This window comes from Oncorhynchus clarkii, chromosome 18 (genome assembly GCF_045791955.1).
Source record: "Oncorhynchus clarkii lewisi isolate Uvic-CL-2024 chromosome 18, UVic_Ocla_1.0, whole genome shotgun sequence".
In the NCBI taxonomy this organism is placed as follows: Eukaryota; Metazoa; Chordata; class Actinopteri; order Salmoniformes; family Salmonidae; genus Oncorhynchus; species Oncorhynchus clarkii.
Genome location: NC_092164.1, coordinates 60,365,617 through 60,385,255, shown reverse-complemented (window position 1 = coordinate 60,385,255; position 19,639 = coordinate 60,365,617). Strand labels below are relative to the sequence as shown.

At 38.7% G+C, this 19,639-nt stretch overlaps 1 protein-coding gene across 4 annotated transcripts; it reads right to left on the bottom strand.

Moving 5' to 3' along the window:
* Positions 1 to 1,025: 1,025 nt before the first annotated feature.
* On the bottom strand, positions 1,026 to 17,066 carry LOC139373805 (otolith matrix protein OMM-64-like). Of its 4 annotated transcripts, none has more exons than XM_071114815.1 (20): positions 16,988 to 17,066; positions 16,131 to 16,192; positions 15,536 to 15,559; positions 15,022 to 15,087; positions 14,871 to 14,912; positions 9,297 to 9,332; positions 9,116 to 9,178; positions 8,294 to 8,338; positions 6,715 to 6,828; positions 5,915 to 5,947; positions 5,728 to 5,793; positions 5,559 to 5,624; positions 4,274 to 5,341; positions 3,851 to 3,895; positions 3,642 to 3,698; positions 3,467 to 3,520; positions 3,322 to 3,381; positions 2,666 to 2,722; positions 1,879 to 1,960; positions 1,026 to 1,777 (listed from the first exon to the last, which is right to left on the bottom strand). In XM_071114815.1, the coding sequence occupies exons 1-19, from the start codon at positions 16,996 to 16,998 to the stop codon at positions 1,932 to 1,934; spliced, it is 1,998 nt and encodes a 665-aa protein (XP_070970916.1). In that variant the 5' UTR covers positions 16,999 to 17,066; the 3' UTR covers positions 1,026 to 1,777; positions 1,879 to 1,931. The 4 variants fall into 4 exon arrangements, with proteins under 4 accessions (XP_070970916.1, XP_070970917.1, XP_070970918.1 ...); XM_071114816.1 differs by having other exon boundaries at positions 8,294 to 8,332; positions 16,988 to 17,062; XM_071114817.1 differs by lacking the exon at positions 8,294 to 8,338 and having other exon boundaries at positions 6,715 to 6,822.
* Positions 17,067 to 19,639: the final 2,573 nt, after the last annotated feature.

Sequence of the window (19,639 nt, the reverse complement as noted above, 5' to 3'; positions counted from 1 at the left end):
AACCTCAAGAAATTCCTGTCCTCTACCTCAACTCACATCCACATGTACAATGCTTCTTCTGGATTCCCTGACTGGTATTTAGGGCATCTTTGACCGTAGACCGTACAACACTTTCACTTCCACCTAGTCCACATCCTGTTTGCTGTGTGTGTGTGTGTGTGTGTGTGTGTGTGTGTGTGTGTGTGTGTGTGCATGTCTTGAGTATTGCAATAAACGTGTGTTCTGTACATCTGTCTCTTACTGGTCATTTCCGTCCTCTTACCGGGACGCTGGGACAGTTGCGCCACTTTCAGAAACCACCACAATGTGGCTCGCTTTGTCAACAGGGCCAAGGAACGAGGAAATAAGCAATGCCATGATGCTTTCTTATAAGACAAAGGTCACAGTGGATTGAAAGAAAAGAAGGCCAAAGGAATATCATTACCTGGAAATACTGGAAATACTCATCCATCCACAATAAAAGGTTTGTCAGAAATAGGAGTTTTCAACAGCATATACTGGAAGACATGAAAAACAATTGATGGAATATGGTATCTCAAGATACCATTTAGGAGAAATGTGTGGCACCAGGCCCTGACTTGCAGTGTTTGCTACCAGGCCAGTGCACTTAACACCTCTTCTTCATGTCATCATTGGCATAATCTCTTTTATTACAGTGTTGTTATTCAGTGTTGTTGTAGTGTTACAATGTCTGAAAAGGTTATCTGCTGTGTTGCTTACTAATGTGGTATATTATCCCAGACCCTGGATGTAGGACTTTGTATGCTAGTATTGAACTTGACATGTGTCTGTATTTCAATTGTCAATGTATCACAATGTAACTCCATTGATTATTATTATGACATTATATTTAGTTTGTTCATTGTATTATCATATTATTAATAGTTGATATTATTGTAATGTCCTGGTAGTCGGTGAGTAGGCTTCTTACTTGCTTCTCGTTTCATCAGCACATCCTTTACACATTCACAAAAACACACACATACTGCTTTTTATCCCAACAAACTCGCCCCCCCAAAATGATCTGACAACTCAATATTTATTAGATTTTCCCCCTGTGTGCACACAGTTATGAAATTAAATTCTCATTATGTCTATGCAATTGTTATTTTACCATTTGTCCAACCAATGTAAATTATACTTAATCAAAGACATTGTATGTACACTTCATTTTTTTATATAAAGAACCTTATGTTACTCATAACTTTAAAATTAATGTTGAACTGAGCCAGTAGGAGTTATTTTTCAAATGTAGCAGCCGTTATCGGTCAAGGACTGAGACAGCAATGCATCACATGAAAGCAAGAGGAAAACTGTAGTAACCCACAACCTGCAGAAACGTAGCAAACCTACAATGACTGAATGCTATCTTAAAAAAACAGACTTCTGTTTTTTTCAAGGGCATTGTAAGACAACATGTTGACCATTTTATCAACACGCTAGTTGATAAGACAGGGGTGTAACTTGTATAATGATGATGTCACAACTTAAATAAACTGTCTTTAACAAAAAACAAAGTTGAAAAAATATATATTCTCCATGATCAAATATTAAACTACCCTTGAGATGCCAAAACAACAACAATGCAGTCAAAAAGTGGGTAAAAATGTAATGTACACCAAAACAGTAGAATCATTTAATTGTATCCCCGTTGACACCTTCACCATTTTTAGTGGAAAGAGAGGGTTAAGGAACGTAAGGAACGGAAGTTTCGTTTACGCTGTTTGTTGTCATGACTACAACCTGTTGGTTTTAAGTGGGATTCACCATGATGGGACTGCAATGAAAAGAGATGGGATGAAGTAAAAAAATTATTCAATGTACAATGTACCTCTCCTCTTATAGTAAGTACAAATCAATGGATATGGCTTTATCTACCTATCAAACTGTCTGATTCCATTCACAGCGTCATGTGGCCTCAACCCTCAGGGCTAAGACTGGGCTGCCGGTGCATCCGCGCCTGTAAACAAAATGAGATATACAGTACATAGAAGTGAATACATTCTGAAAGCATCATACAGTACAGTGGATCACCTCCATCTCTCTTTAAGAATCCATGGTGGTCTATGTCAGAGTGTGACAGACGGGTTAAATATGTCTGAAACGGATGTGAGATGTACACAAGTCAAATGTTAGCACACATGACTGTAAGTCAAATCAAATTGTATTTGCGCCGAATACAACAGGTGTAGACCTTTCTGTGAAATGCTGACTTACAAGCCCTTAACCAACAATGCAGTTTGAAGAAAAATAAGAGTTAAGAAAATATTTACTGAATAAACTAAAGTAAAAATTAATAGAACACTAATAAAATAACAATAACGAGGCTATATACGGGGTGGCAGGTAGCCTAGTGGTTAGAGTGTTGGGTCAGTAACCGAAACGTTGCTAGATTGAATCCCTGAGCTGACAAGGTAAAAATCTGCCGTTCTGCCCCTGAACAAGGCAGTTAACCTACTGTTCCCCGGTAGGCCATCATTGTAAATAAGAATTTGTTCTTAACTGACTTGCCTAGTTAAATAAAAAAAATACTGGAGGTACCGGTACTGAGTCAATGTGTGTGGGTACAGATTATTTGAGGAAAATAAGTGTCTGCTAAATTGCATATATGATATGTTAATGTGCTGATGTGGCTTGGTGGATCATAATGTTCTGTTGACATTACCGTGAGAGGCACCCTGTGTCATGTAATCCTGTTGGTCTGGTTGGTCCAGAATGTCAGCTGGAACAGCAGAGGGAGAAAAGGATGTTTATTCCAATCCACACTGTTCCCAGTAAAGCTCTGTTAAGTGCTCCCAGTATGCAGGTTTATATGTATTTTTTTAACGTTCTTTCATCCTTGTGTTGTTCTCTTCCTCATACTTGTCATTGTACCTCATGTGTTTGGATAAATGAGTCAGATAACTCCCTGCACAGTGCTAAGAGTGGTGTGGTGTGGTGTTGTGTGTGTGTGTGTGTGTGTGTGTGTGTGTGTGTGTGTGTGTGTGTGTGTGTGTGTGTGTGTGTGTGCGTGTGCGTGTGTGCGTGTGTGTGTGTGTGTGTGTGTTTGTGCGTGTGTGTTTGTGTCTGTATAATGTTGTGAGATATAATCTCTGTTCATACACACAGCCATCTCATCAGACTTCATTATCTCTGTTCAAACAAACAGACATCTGATCAGAGAAGTCACAGGGACAAAATATATGTTTACTTCATGGCACATTGACTGAGTTGGTTGGTGCACACACATGCACTGTTTCCTCCCTTGGTCGAGGAAGCCTTAGAATGATAGGGCCTTTCATTGGTAACTACCCAAAGATGTAAGTCAGTTTTGGTCCTTACCTTCTGAATCCGGAGCCATTGTTTCTTCCCCAATCATGTCATCATCATCCATATCGTCATCTGAGGGGAAAAAACACGAAACAGACTTTATTTTACTATTTCAATTATTCAAATGTGAACGTTTGTTTGTATGGCTTTGACTAACCTTTCGCCATGGACTCTGACACATCCTGGGAATCCTCGTCGGTCTCATCCTCATCTAAAGACCAGATTAATATACATGATGTTGACCCACAATAATGAATTAGAGCGTTACAACAGCTAAAGACCAAGCCATTTGAAAGCACAGGTGATATGATTCAGGATAAGAAGAAACAAACCTTTGTGTGAATCTGTGCCTGGCTCTGCATCAGATTCAGATTTGTCATCCTCTGAGTCTATGAAAAGAAAATGTGCATAACATCCAGAAATAGTATGACATGTTGGAACGTTTGATACAAATTACTCCAGGCTCTTTGATTCAGTGCTGCATGGATCAGCTGATTAACAAGCAAGGGGATCAAGTGACATGCAAGATAGATTGACATACCAGAGGCATCCTTGTCCATATCATCTTTGTCAGCATCATCAGAATCTGTATCAGAAAGCGGTGTTTCAGTTATCACAATATGGTACCATTACCACTCACAATATAGTACTTAGTGCTTTTATATAACCTTTATTTAACTAAGTCAGTTAAGAACAAATTGTTATTTACAATGATGGCCTACCCCGGCCAAACCCGGACGACGCTGAGCTAATTGTGCGCCGTCCTATGGGACTCCCAATCGCGGCCGGTTGTGATACAGTCTGGAATCTAACCAGGGTCTGTAGTGACATCTCTAGCACTGAGATGCAGTGCCTTAGACCGCTGGGCCACTAGGGAGCCCATTTTACAGGGAATCACATATGTACATTTCATTATGGCCTAATTATTAGCTACATTTATATGGTTTAGTAGTGGTAACCGCACCTTTGGGCTCCTTCATCATGCTATCATCAGTGTCCTCTTCACTGTCATCCTCTTGTGGTTTAGGGGCATCCCTGGTCCTAATGTCCTCCTCGCTGTTGGAGTCTGCGTCAGCCTCAGTCTTATCCTCACTCTCATCCTTAATCTCATTCTTACTGTCATCCTTACTGTCCTCCTTACTGTCGGACTCTGTTGTGTCTAGGTTCATCTCCGCATCCAGCTCCTCCTTCTCCGCCTCCTCCAGCTTCCCCTCCTCCTTTGACTCCATCTCCGCCTCCTCCTCTGAATCCTGTAGAGGCTCAAAGTCTTCGCTCCCTACAGGGCTTCCCTCCTTGATGTTGTCTTCAGGGCTGGCCTGCTCTTCCCCCACGTCACCTCTCTCCTTCATGTCCATTTCCTGCTGCTTTGGTTCCTCCTCCGAGACCTGGACATCCGCTTCGCTGCTGTCTTTGCTGTCGTCTGAGCTGTCGCTGTCTTTCTCATCTTCTTTGTCTGGCTTGATGTTTTCGTCTGAGCTGTCGCTGTCTTTCTCATCTTCTTTGTCTGGCTTGTCGTTTTCTTCTGAGCTGTCGCTGTCTTTCTCATCTTCTTCTGAGCTGTCGCTGTCTTTCTCATCTTCTTTGTCTGGCTTGTCGTTTTCTTCTGAGGTGTCGCTGTCTTTCTCATCTTCTTTGTCTGGCTTGTCGTTTTCGTCTGAGCTGTCGCTGTCTTTCTCATCTTCTTTGTCTGGCTTGTCGTTTTCTTCTGAGGTGTCCTGTTGGCTCTCGCTGTCCTTTTCTTCTATTTCCTGGTGCTCTGGTTCCTCCTCCGGAACCTGGGCCTCTTCTTCGCTGCTGTCTTTGCGGTCGTCTGAGCTGTCGCTGTCTTTGCTGTCATCTGTGCTGTCTTTCTTGTCGTCTTTGTCTGGCTTGTCATCCTTAGTGTCTGAGTCTGCGTCGTCTTGTTTGCTGTCGCTGTCCGTCGCTTCCTCTGTCTCTGTGTCTTCTGCGCTGTCCTTCTCTTCTGCAGGAGCCTTACCATCTAGTTCAATGTCCTTATCCTCATCACTATCGTCTTTGTCTGTGGCAGCATCTGCAGAAAAGTGACAGTGTTTAGACATTCTGCTAATTAATTATTACGGTATATGAGGTAGAATATGTAGTTCTGAACAAGAGAGGTCATGGGGGACACCAGTAGTGAGAACAAAAGAGGTCATAGTACTGAGCCCTGGGGGACAACAGTAGAGAGACCTTCCCTATAATGACCCTTTGTGGGTGAGAGATGCACAACCTTCAACGAGCAGACTCACCTGCAGAGTCATTATCTAACATTTCTTCTTCACCTGCAGTATCCTTCCCATCTGCATCCTCTTGAGCTGAAGAAAATAACAGGTTTATGACCAACTGATGGGTAGAATGACTCAAATGACAGTTTCCCAGACAATGAATATCCAGTTCAGAAATGTCAATTTAGCACACCTGAGTCACTTTTGTCATCATCTTTGTCTGTCGCCATGGCCTGCTCCGTGTCATCACTGGTCACATCTACAATCACACATGATTTATGTAATCAAACTTTTGCAACCTATTATTTGATATCGTTGTATTGCCAATCTATCTAGTACAACATTATGATGAAAACCTTGACGTTGTTCTTCATACTTACCAGAGTCAGCTTGCACATCTGTCAACACTTCATCTTAAAAAGAAACACAAAGTTCATTGTGTGTATTATTATGAGTACCTAATCATGTTTTCATTAGACAGGGTCATGTATTGTCTATTTATCAATGCTTTGAGGGGGGGGGGGGGGGGGGGCGTACATTACTAACGGCGGTATTTACAGCATCGTCCCTGTCGTCCTTGTCTTTGGAATGACAGAGGATGACCTACTGCACTGTGACCAATCTAGTTCTTCACGACCAAAACAAAGGAACTGTGTTTTACTGCCAGCGCTTCCTATTGAAAATACTGTGAAGATAACTATGTTTTGTCTTTCTCAGCAAGGAGTTCACCTGCCTCATGTTATGATTAGTTAATGTCAGAATCCAAGTATTTATTTTTGTAAATACATAATCCAAGTCTTTAGTCCCTTATCCTCAGAGGCATCATCTGACTCTTTATTGCCATCTAATGCAGTTTCCCAACTCCAGTCCTCTAGAACCCCAAAAGCACACAATTTTGGTGTAGCCCCAGACAAGCACACCTGATTCAACGTGTCAACTAATCATCAAGACCTCAATGAGTTGAATCAACATGTACTGTTGGGGGTACTTGAGGACTGGAGTTGGGAAACACTGATCTGATGGACAAAGAAAAATACTCTTAGATGTGTATCTCCAACGTTAATGTTGGGTACTGTGCACTTTTCCACATCATACTGTCCTCATATCTTTATCTTCACCAGCTGCCATGTACTTTAACTTACAGATTTTGCTTTTGAATCAGTCTGTTTTTAACACTTACCTGTGGAGTCACTGTCAGGAGACTCTGTGGAGTCACTGTCAGGAGACTCTGTGGAATCACTTTCTGGAGACTCTGTGGAGTCATCTCCTGGAGACTTATCCACATCTGCTGATTCTGAAATCATAATTTAAAGCAACATAGATTTATTATATATTTTAAGTCTGCCTGTTGATGTTTATAGCAATGTTTATTACACTGATGATGTTTGTTACAGTTATAATGATACTATGTTCTGATGATCAGTGAAGTCAGAGCTTGGTTATTGAACAAGGAATTCAGAGAGAAAATGTCTTACCCAAAACCTCTGCTGACACCTTCTCACTGTCATCATGTCTATGTCCCGGGATTTTTTGTTTGTTACTTACAACCTCATGCTAATCACATTAGTCTACATTAGCTCAACCGTCCCGTAGAGGTTAAAGACTTATCCAAAAAGACTCACAGGTGTAATCGGTGAGCTTTTACAAAGTATTGACTCAGGGTATGAGTACTTATGTAAGTTAGATATTTCTGTATTACATTTTCAATAAATTTACAAAATGTTCTAAAAACATGTTTTCACTTTTGTCATTATGTGTAGCTGGGTGAGAAAAAAAAAATCAATTTTGAATTCAGGCTGTAACACAACAACATTTGGAATAAGTATGACAACTTTCTGAAGACACTAAGTATAATACTGAAAGGCACAATTTATAGTACAATATTTACACATGTATCAGGGAAGGGGGAATTGGGGATCCAAGCGTCACCTCTAACTACCATTTTGTACAATGTATAATAACTCTAGAATAATTTGTGTTTCACTTTGTATCTTTGTTTTGACTAAAGTAGCTGTTGTACCCAGTTGTGCTTAGACTTTCTGGGGGTAAAAGTAGCTGTTGTACACAAATGAACGAGGAAGCTGTGGCCTTGGGTGGCAAGAACATCTCTCAAAACGTATCGCTTCCCTCACCAGCTGCATCTTAACATAATGACATTATCACTTCCCTCACCAGCTGCATCTTAACATAATGACATTATTGCTTCCCTCACCAGCTGCATCTTAACATAATGACATTATCGCTTCCCTCACCAGCTGCATCTTAACATAATGACATTATCACTTCCCTCACCAGCTGCATCTTAACATAATGACATTATCGCTTCCCTCACCAGCTGCATCTTAACATAATGACATTATCGCTTCACTCACCAGCTGCATCTTAACATAATGACATTATCGCTTCCCTCACCAGCTGCATCTTAACATAATGACATTATCGCTTCACTCACCAGCTGCATCTTAACATAATGACATTATCGCTTACCTCACCAGCTGCATCTTAACATAATGACATTATCGCTTCACTCACCAGCTGCATCAGCTGCATCTTAACATAATGACATTATCGCTTCCCTCACCAGCTGCATCAGCTGCATCTTAACATAATGACATTATCGCTTCCCTCACCAGCTGCATCTTAACATAATGACATTATCGCTTCCCTCACCAGCTGCATCAGTTGTATCTTAACATAATGACATTATCGCGTCCCTCACCAGCTGCATCTTAACATAATGACATTATCGCTTCACACACCAGCTGCATCAGTTGTATCTTGGCTGCCTGCTGCTTCAGCTGCATCTTAACATAATAACATTAGTGTTATTGGAAGGCTTGAAAATACTGTGTAATTTCTTACCTTGTTATTGATTATACAACTATACAACATTTTGGCCATTGTTTTTGTTGACAGTAGATATGAGGCTAAAGTTTGTCTCTCACAGCTTTGTCCAATTCGGAGTGACTTGAAAGTGGACAGGCAGATGAAGTATATATACACTACTGTTCAAACGTTTGGGGTCACTTACAAATGTCCTTGTTCGATGTTATTTTAATGGACAATTGTTTTTGCTTTTCTTCCAAAAACAAGAACATTTCTAAGTGACCCCAAACTTTTGAACGATAATGTATATATTTTATGTGCCCTTCAAGGCACAGCACGTGACAGCATGCCGCACTCGCCTGGGCAAAAAATATTTTACTGCATGAATTGAAATAACAAATCCTCATCATCAACAGGGACTTTCACATATTTTGACCAGCTGGTTAGCATTTTTCGTGATGAATCTTGTTCTGGAGGCAGCTCTGCAGAATAGTCACTAGCTGGCACAGCAACAAAGTCATAAAATCTGATTTGAACTCTAACCCTAACCTTAACCACAATGAAAACCCTGATGCATAACCCTAACCTGAAATTAAGACCATTAATTTTAAGGGGGAATTTCTCAGTTCTTCCTCCAGGACAAGACTCATGAAAATAAACGTCAACCGGCTCATTCTTATTGAATGATTTCGACCTTTGGCCATAACCCTTATCTTTGACATTTGACCTTAGTGTATTTTACTCCTAGGCCTCACCTGGGGCATCTGGGGCATCAGGGGCATCAGGACTGCCTGTGGTTTCCACGCTGGTATCTCCATCTAGAAGACAAGGACGGGTGACTTTGATGCTGTTATTGAAGTCACCATTACTGTAATTATCAGGAAATCCCCAGTAGCCAGTTAGCTTCATTTCCATTCAAATGAATTGGTGACTCACTGCTTGTGTCTGTGGATGTATCACTGCTACTCACATCTGATAAATGAAGAAGAAAACATTGGGTGAGTTGGAGTTCGTCGTCTGGCCATTGAACTTGTTTTAGCCATAGACTCTTCAGTAATAAAATTGGTCTGGACAAGATCAATATTACTATTATATTTTTTAATTGGTAAATGGTTTAGATTGGGCTTACTGTCTTTCAAATAGTGTTTAAAGTGGATGTTATAGAACGTGTGTTTAAAGAAGGCAGTAAGTAAAATGTTTTATGGCATGAAAAGGTTTGGGGAATTGATATAACTTTGGCTTGGATTTGAGAAGCCTTTGGTTTATTCGGTCAACTGTCTAAACCTTCAGCATGGCCCCACAGCAAATAGTTAGACTCTGACACATTTATGGGGCATGATGAGGTAGGACCCAGGAGCAGAGAAGAGAACCAATCGAGGAACCCTTGGTTTAGAAGAAATGTAAATACTTTACTGGGAAACATTCAACAGTAGGTACCATGTAAAACTGGGAAAACAACAAACACTAAGACTCGATAACTACTAAGGAGACAACGCACACAGAAAACAATTCAAGCTTCTGCAAAGGGTAACAGAAAACACACCTCACTTAAAGACATCATCATTAGTAACAGAAAACACACCTCACTTAAAAGACATCATCATTAGTAACAGAAAACACACCTCACTTAAAAGACATCATCATTAGTAACAGAAAACACACCTCACTTAAAAGACATCATCATTAGTAACAGAAAACACGCCTCACTTAAAAGACATCATCATTAGTAACAGAAAACACACCTCACTTAAAAGACATCATCATTAGTAACAGAAAACACACCTCACTTAAAATACATCATCATTAGTAACAGAAAACACACCTCACTTAAAAGACATCATCATTAGTAACAGAAAACACACCTCACTTAAAAGACATCATCATTAGTAACAGAAAACACACCTCACTTAAAATACATCATCATTAGTAACAGAAAACACACCTCACTTAAAAGACATCATCATTAGTAACAGAAAACACACCTCACTTAAAAGACATCATCATTAGTAACAGAAAACACACCTCACTTAAAAGACATCATCATTAGTAACAGAAAACACACCTCACTTAAAAGACATCATCATTAGTAACAGAAAACACACCTCACTTAAAAGACATCATCATTAGTAACAGAAAACACACCTCACTTAAAATACATCATCATTAGTAACAGAAAACACACCTCACTTAAAAGACATCATCATTAGTAACAGAAAACACACCTCACTTAAAAGACATCATCATTAGTAACAGAAAACACACCTCACTTAAAAGACATCATCATTAGTAACAGAAAACACACCTCACTTAAAAGACATCATCATTAGTAACAGAAAACACACCTCACTTAAAAGACATCATCATTAGTAACAGAAAAGACACCTCACTTAAAAGACATCATCATTAGTAACAGAAAACACACCTCACTTAAAAGACATCATCATTAGTAACAGAAAAGACACCTCACTTAAAAGACATCATCATTAGTAACAGAAAACACACCTCACTTAAAAGACATCATCATTAGTAACAGAAAACACACCTCACTTAAAAGGGAATCATCATTAGTAACAGAAAACACGCCTCACTTAAAAGACATCATCATTAGTAACAGAAAACACGCCTCACTTAAAAGACATCATCATTAGTAACAGAAAACACACCTCACTTAAAAGACATCATCATTAGTAACAGAAAACACACCTCACTTAAAAGACATCATCATTAGTAACAGAAAACACACCTCACTTAAAAGACATCATCATTAGTAACAGAAAACACACCTCACTTAAAAGACATCATCATTAGTAACAGAAAACACGCCTCACTTAAAAGACATCATCATTAGTAACAGAAAACACACCTCACTTAAAAGACATCATCATCAGTAACAGAAAACACACCTCACTTAAAAGACATCATCATTAGTAACAGAAAACACACCTCACTTAAAAGACATCATCATTAGTAACAGAAAACACACCTCACTTAAAAGACATCATCATTAGTAACAGAAAACACACCTCACTTAAAAGACATCATCATTAGTAACAGAAAACACGCCTCACTTAAAAGACATCATCATTAGTAACAGAAAACACACCTCACTTAAAAGACATCATCATTAGTAACAGAAAACACACCTCACTTAAAAGACATCATCATTAGTAACAGAAAACACACCTAACTTAAAAGACATCATCATTAGTAACAGAAAACACACCTCACTTAAAAGACATCATCATTAGTAACAGAAAACACACCTCACTTAAAAGACATCATCATTAGTAACAGAAAACACACCTCACTTAAAAGACATCATCATTAGTAACAGAAAACACACCTCACTTAAAAGACATCATCATTAGTAACAGAAAACACACCTCACTTAAAAGACATCATCATTAGTAACAGAAAACACACCTCACTTAAAAGACATCATCATTAGTAACAGAAAACACGCCTCACTTAAAAGACATCATCATTAGTAACAGAAAACACACCTCACTTAAAAGACATCATCATCAGTAACAGAAAACACACCTCACTTAAAAGACATCATCATTAGTAACAGAAAACACACCTCACTTAAAATACATCATCATTAGTAACAGAAAACACACCTCACTTAAAAGACATCATCATTAGTAACAGAAAACACACCTCACTTAAAAGACATCATCATTAGTAACAGAAAACACACCTCACTTAAAATACATCATCATTAGTAACAGAAAACACGCCTCACTTAAAAGACATCATCATTAGTAACAGAAAACACACCTCACTTAAAAGACATCATCATTAGTAACAGAAAACACACCTCACTTAAAATACATCATCATTAGTAACAGAAAACACACCTCACTTAAAATACATCATCATTAGTAACAGAAAACACGCCTCACTTAAAAGACATCATCATCAGTAACAGAAAACACGCCTCACTTAAAAGACATCATCATTAGTAACAGAAAACACACCTCACTTAAAATACATCATCATTAGTAACAGAAAAGACACCTCACTTAAAATACATCATCATTAGTAACAGAAAACACACCTCACTTAAAAGACATCATCATTAGTAACAGAAAACACGCCTCACTTAAAAGACATCATCATTAGTAACAGAAAACACACCTCACTTAAAATACATCATCATTAGTAACAGAAAACACACCTCACTTAAAAGACATCATCATTAGTAACAGAAAACACGCCTCACTTAAAATACATCATCATTAGTAACAGAAAACACGCCTCACTTAAAAGACATCATCATTAGTAACAGAAAACACACCTCACTTAAAATACATCATCATTAGTAACAGAAAACACGCCTCACTTAAAAGACATCATCATTAGTAACAGAAAACACACCTCACTTAAAAGACATCATCATTAGTAACAGAAAACACACCTCACTTAAAAGACATCATCATTAGTAACAGAAAACACGCCTCACTTAAAAGACATCATCATTAGTAACAGAAAACACACCTCACTTAAAAGACATCATCATCAGTAACAGAAAACACGCCTCACTTAAAAGACATCATCATTAGTAACAGAAAACACGCCTCACTTAAAAGACATCATCATTAGTAACAGAAAAGACACCTCACTTAAAATACATCATCATTAGTAACAGAAAACACGCCTCACTTAAAAGACATCATCATTAGTAACAGAAAACACACCTCACTTAAAAGACATCATCATTAGTAACAGAAAACACGCCTCACTTAAAATACATCATCATTAGTAACAGAAAACACGCCTCACTTAAAATACATCATCATTAGTAACAGAAAACACGCCTCACTTAAAAGACATCATCATTAGTAACAGAAAACACACCTCACTTAAAAGACATCATCATTAGTAACAGAAAAGACACCTCACTTAAAAGACATCATCATTAGTAACAGAAAACACGCCTCACTTAAAATACATCATCATTAGTAACAGAAAACACACCTCACTTAAAAGACATCATCATTAGTAACAGAAAAGACACCTCACTTAAAATACATCATCATTAGTAACAGAAAACACGCCTCACTTAAAAGACATCATCATTAGTACATCATCATTAGTAACAGAAAACACGCCTCACTTAAAAGACATCATCATTAGTAACAGAAAACACGCCTCACTTAAAAGACATCATCATTAGTAACAGAAAACACACCTCACTTAAAAGACATCATCATTAGTAACAGAAAAGACACCTCACTTAAAATACATCATCATTAGTAACAGAAAACACGCCTCACTTAAAAGACATCATCATTAGTAACAGAAAACACACCTCACTTAAAAGACATCATCATTAGTAACAGAAAACACGCCTCACTTAAAAGACATCATCATTAGTAACAGAAAACACGCCTCACTTAAAATACATCATCATTAGTAACAGAAAACACACCTCACTTAAAAGACATCATCATTAGTAACAGAAAACACGCCTCACGCCTCACTTAAAATACATCATCATTAGTAACAGAAAACACACCTCACTTAAAAGACATCATCATTAGTAACAGAAAACACGCCTCACTTAAAAGACATCATCATTAGTAACAGAAAACACGCCTCACTTAAAATACATCATCATTAGTAACAGAAAACACGCCTCACTTAAAAGACATCATCATTAGTAACAGAAAACACGCCTCACTTAAAAGACATCATCATTAGTAACAGAAAACACGCCTCACTTAAAAGACATCATCATTAGTAACAGAAAACACGCCTCACTTAAAAGACATCATCATCAGTAACAGAAAACACACCTCACTTAAAAGACATCATCATTAGTAACAGAAAACACGCCTCACTTAAAATACATCATCATTAGTAACAGAAAACACGCCTCACTTAAAAGACATCATCATTAGTAACAGAAAACACGCCTCACTTAAAAGACATCATCATCAGTAACAGAAAACACACCTCACTTAAAAGACATCATCATTAGTAACAGAAAACACACCTCACTTAAAAGGGAATCATCATTATTAACAGAAAACACCTGAGTGTCATAGTACTCTCTAGGGCGGTCTCCGCCGCTCTCTGGGGACAGGTGAAACTATGATAATTTACTCATGTCTGGTCTAGAAAGCATTTGTCTAGATATGTCTCATGGGTGCTGTTGTTATAGTGTATACATACAGGTTTATGTGAGTGTCCAATATTACAGTTCCTCTATAGAGGATAGTTAAGTGTCTCCATGATAGTCTCAAAGCAGGCCCATGTTGTCTGCTACCTAAAAACAAATTAGCGTCACGATCAACAGCTCCGTTTTTAATTCTCTCATGTTGAACGTCCTTCACTGGTACTGTGCAGTTAAGGTTTTTACTTTCAGGGGGAATCACCATCGTAATTATTGCTCTAATCTACAGAGTTGGTTTCCTTGAGAGTTGAGTTGATTCTACGTCATACACTTCTTCCTTGATAGAAAGACAGATTCCCCCAGTCCCCAAACCCAGCCACTCATACCTCCAGCCAGCTCTTTACTAGAGTCAGTCGCATCTGTGGTACCTGTGAACAACAGAGGTTTTCTGTTTAGTTTCTGTCGGTATGAAATGGTACATACCTGGTAGTGTTTAACTAGGTATTGGGTAGGAGATACATTGGAGTCAATACAAACCTACAGAGTCTCCAGCTGCTGCTGCAACTACCGGGCTGCCAGTGGGGCCTTCGCCATCTTTAGCACCTGAGACCAGAAAAGTATCATAGCACCCATTTTGTCAGTTGCCAATGATCACCCAGCTAAGCCAATACCAAACTATAAAACTCAATATCTTAATGTATCCAATCATGCAACACTGGTTTCAATCCAGTGTTTTGTAAATGAATGTAAATGAAATCAGAAGACAAAGCACATATCGGAAGCGGTCCATATGTAACCTATGTGTGTAGGCTTTGACTGGAGGGCTTGTCAGTGTGCTTAACATTAAGGTGCTCTAGCAAAGCAGCAGCTCTCTCTGAAACACAGCACAGTGAATGGTGTCATTGTTCCATCATAAACATTACTTCTGACTAAATACAAATACATTCATGGGTATACACTACTTATAATTAACAAAGCTTATTAGCCTGTCATTTTCTAACTGTTGTGGTAATTATGAACGTCATGAGTTAAAACACAAATTACACGTTACCGTCATTATCTCCCTCTGTTCCATCTGCAAATGAAAGATGCATAGGGGAGCATGATTAGGGGTTTGGGGATTTATCTCCATTTGAATAGACCATATGTAAGGCCCACCCTACTTCTCTCTCTATCCCACAATCAGGCACAAGAGAACAGACCTCTTTTGTGTCTCCACAGAGTGACCTGGGTTCTGATTACACTACCGTTGTGGAGAAGCAGAGGACTCCCATTGTGATTCAATGGGATGGATGGAGGTCGTCGTATACATTGCAAAGGCCTCCTTAAACATAATGTAATGGTCATTTTGGTTGATATGTTTGCTCACTTGATGTTTGCAGTGTAGCTTAGAGTAGCTTATAGTAGCTTAGAGTAGCTTATAGTAGCTTAGAGTAGCTTATAGTAGCTTACAGACTGGATAACTGGAAAGGTAAAGCATGTTTTGTCATTGCGTTGAAACTGAAATTAAACTAAAATGGAAACCGTCTTGTTCACCTATTATAACAAATGTACATTATTATTAAGCTGTAGTTACTGATGGAAATATTCTAAATTCCCCAACATTTATAAGATTTAACAGAAGGTTTAATTTCATGTTTTCTTACCAGTAATGGGGGCTGAGAGAGCAAGACCAGCCAAAGCAAAGATCAAAGGAACAATCAACGTTCTGTTAGAATGAAGAACACGGAGATAGAACTGGTCAGTACACTTTTAAAACAATACTTTAGTCAAACAGATGTAATGACTTCTCCCAGAAGCCATCTTAAGGTCATAGTGGCAGTGGAAAAGGAAAAAGAGTATTTGAATGGAAGCAGGTAGGAGGAACTGTGTTTTTCCTGCTCATTACATTATAATAAGAATATGTGTAACTTGCAGCAATGCCAAGTATCTTATGGATGTTCTTATGTTCAATATATATTATGGATAATGAATTATCAATGAAATGTTCATAAAAATGAATCAATGATATGTTGGTACATGATATACTTTTCATCTTTTAATATCATGAAAAGTCAAATAAAGGATTATTGTGAACTATTTTGACTTTAAAGGTAAATTCTCAAAAATCTTTTTAAAGACTATTTAGAGTCCCATCACTTTATCTTGTACCAGTATCACCATTGACATCAGTTGTAAAGTTATTGTTATTGAAGATTAGGATTGAACAAGAAAAAAGGAAATCTGGAACAACAACAAAAATGACACACACATTGCCAAGCTATTGCGATCCCACAAAAACAATGAATTAAACGGTTCGCCTCTCTCTATCATTGAAATACCCTCAGCAGGTCTAAACGTCTCAAGTTTCCTTCTACAGGTAGACTAACAAATACACTTCCCCCAAGAATACAGCTGTCCAAATATGCCAAATAGATTGTGTCATTTTAAAAGTTCCAGTACACACACGTAAGTCAAAACCAAATACCCAATGCAAGCCACCCTTGTGTTAGTGCTCACTTACCGTGACAGCATTGTGACGGGATAGTTTAGCCAGTGGGGCGACACTCAGGTGTCTCTATAGTTTCCAGTAGGTCTACAGTCTGGCTGGAGGGAGCCCAAGAGGTTTTATACTTTCACGACCCCCTCTGCTCCTAGGGGGCAGAGCCTGTGAGCCACAGATACACACTGGCAGACAGAGAACACACTGGAATGCTAGTTGGCCCTAAACAGAAAGTACACAGTAGCAGAATACCTGACTACTGTGACTGACCCAAAATTAGGAAAAGCTTTGACTATTTACAGACTCAGTGAGTGTGGCCTTGCTATTGAGAGAGGTCGCCATAGGCAGACCTGGCTCTCAAGAGAAGACAGGCCATGTGCACACTGCCCACAAAATGAGATGGAAACCAAGCTGCACTTTCTAACCTCCTGGCAAATGTACGACCATATTAGAGACACATTGTCACACCCTGACCGTAGAGAGCATTTTATGTCTCTATTTTGGTTTGGTCAGGGTGTGATTTGGGTGGGCAGTCTATGTTCTATGTTATATGATTTTCTATTTCTATGTGTTTGGCCGGTTGTAGTTCTCAATCAGAGGCAGCTGTCTATCGCTGTCTCTGATTGAGAACCATACTTAGGTACCCTTTTCCCCCACCTGTTTTGTGGGAAGTTAACTTTGACTTTGTTCAGGGCACATAGCCCAAAGCTTCACGGTTGGGTTTTGTTCTTTGTTTTGTCGGCGTCATTTAATAAAGAGGAAATGTACGCTTACCATGCTGCACCTTGGTCCCGTCCTTCAGCCAGTAGTGACACACATATTTCACCCAGATGACACAGACCCACAAAGAAGAATAACACAAATAAAAAAAATCTTGATGAACTCTCATATCTACGGGGTGAAATCCCAGTGTGCCATCACGGCAGCAGTATTTCTGACCTGTTGCCACAAGAAAAAAGCAACCAGTGAAGAGCAAACACCATTGTAAATACAACCCATATTTATGTTGATTTATTTTATCTTTCAAACTATTTGCACATCGTTATAACACTGTACATAGCGATAATATGACATTTGAAACGTTTACATTCTTTTAAAACTTTTGTGAGTAACATTTACTGTTAATTTCTGATTGTTTATTTCCCTTTTTGTTTATTGTCAATTTCACTTGCTTTGGCATTGTAAACATATGTTTATGTTTACATTCCCGTGCCAATAAAGCCCTTTGAATTGAATTGAATTGACAGAGGCGTTGCAGAGGAACAGCTAGCATTAAACTAGTTTAAAACAGGGTTGAGTGTGAGGCTCTCACACCTTTGTGTTCTAAAGTCCCCTCTGATCTGAATCTACCCCCATATCTCCCTTTAAAAACCCTCAGCCCCTCACACACACTCATAGCTTACACACTAACCCCGTCCCCCTCTCAAAGTACCCACAGATAACACTTTAGTCTGTAGATCGTTTTGTTGTTTTATTTCTATTGTTTGTCCATGGGATTTATTTGTGTTTGTCAACTGAGCTGTGATTGGTGTGTTTTTTGGCAGAACAGCCCACAGATACTGTATATGGTCAGGCAGGAAATTGTCTTTGATTTAAACCAAGTGATTTCTCTACGCTGGTTTCTCCACATAGTAGGCTACTAATAGACTACCTGATTGGAAGTTATCCAGTGCTAATGGTATGATGAAGCCAGATATAAAGTAGGGATGTTGAAGTGATGTGATGGCATGAACAGAGTTCATAGCAGTAGAGGAACAGGCTATTTATGAAGTTTATGGAACGAACAATGACACAGGATTCATCACTTTAACTTAATATACATGGAGCATACCAAACATTAGGAACACCTTCCTAATATTGAGTTGCACCTCCTTTTGTCCTCAGAACAGCCTCAATTCGTTGGGGCATGGACTCAACAAGGTGTCGAAAGTGTTCCACAGGGTTACTGGCCCATGTTGACTCCAATGCTTCTCACAGTTGTCATGTTGGCTGGATGTCCATTGGGTAGTGGACCATTCTTGATACACATGGAAAACTATTGAGCGTGAAGTTCTTGATACAAGCTGGTGCGCCTGGCACCTACTACAATACCCCATTCAAATGCTCTTACATGTTTGGTCTTGCCCATTCGCCCTCTAAATGGCACACATACACAATCCAATTCTCAATTGTTTCAAGAATTTAAAATCCTTCTTTAACTTGTCTCCTCCCTTTCATCTACACAGATTGAAGTGGATTTAACAAGTGACATCAATAAGGGATCATAGGTTTCACCTGGATTTACCTGGTCAGTCTATGTCATGGAAAGAGCATGTGTTCTTAATGTTTGTATACTCAGTGTTTGTGTTGAACGGGTTGCTTCAACAACAACAAAAAATACTTCCTCAAATCCTTTGTTGGGAAAATGATATTGTTGAGAAACCTTCAGTCTTTCTTTGTTTTCCTAAAGCAGTAGAGAGAATCTGTTCATGAGGTTTATAATGGTTGAAACAGAGAACATGACACAGACATCAAGGCATATAGTGTGCCTAGATGTTTCCATGGTTACAAGCTTTGTAACATGTTTAAAGCTTTGTAAGGTTTTAATGAAGACTTCTAACAGTCGTTATGCTCCTCTGTGATAGTCTGTGACTTTATTCCCTCCACTCAACTCTCACTTCATTAGTGATGATT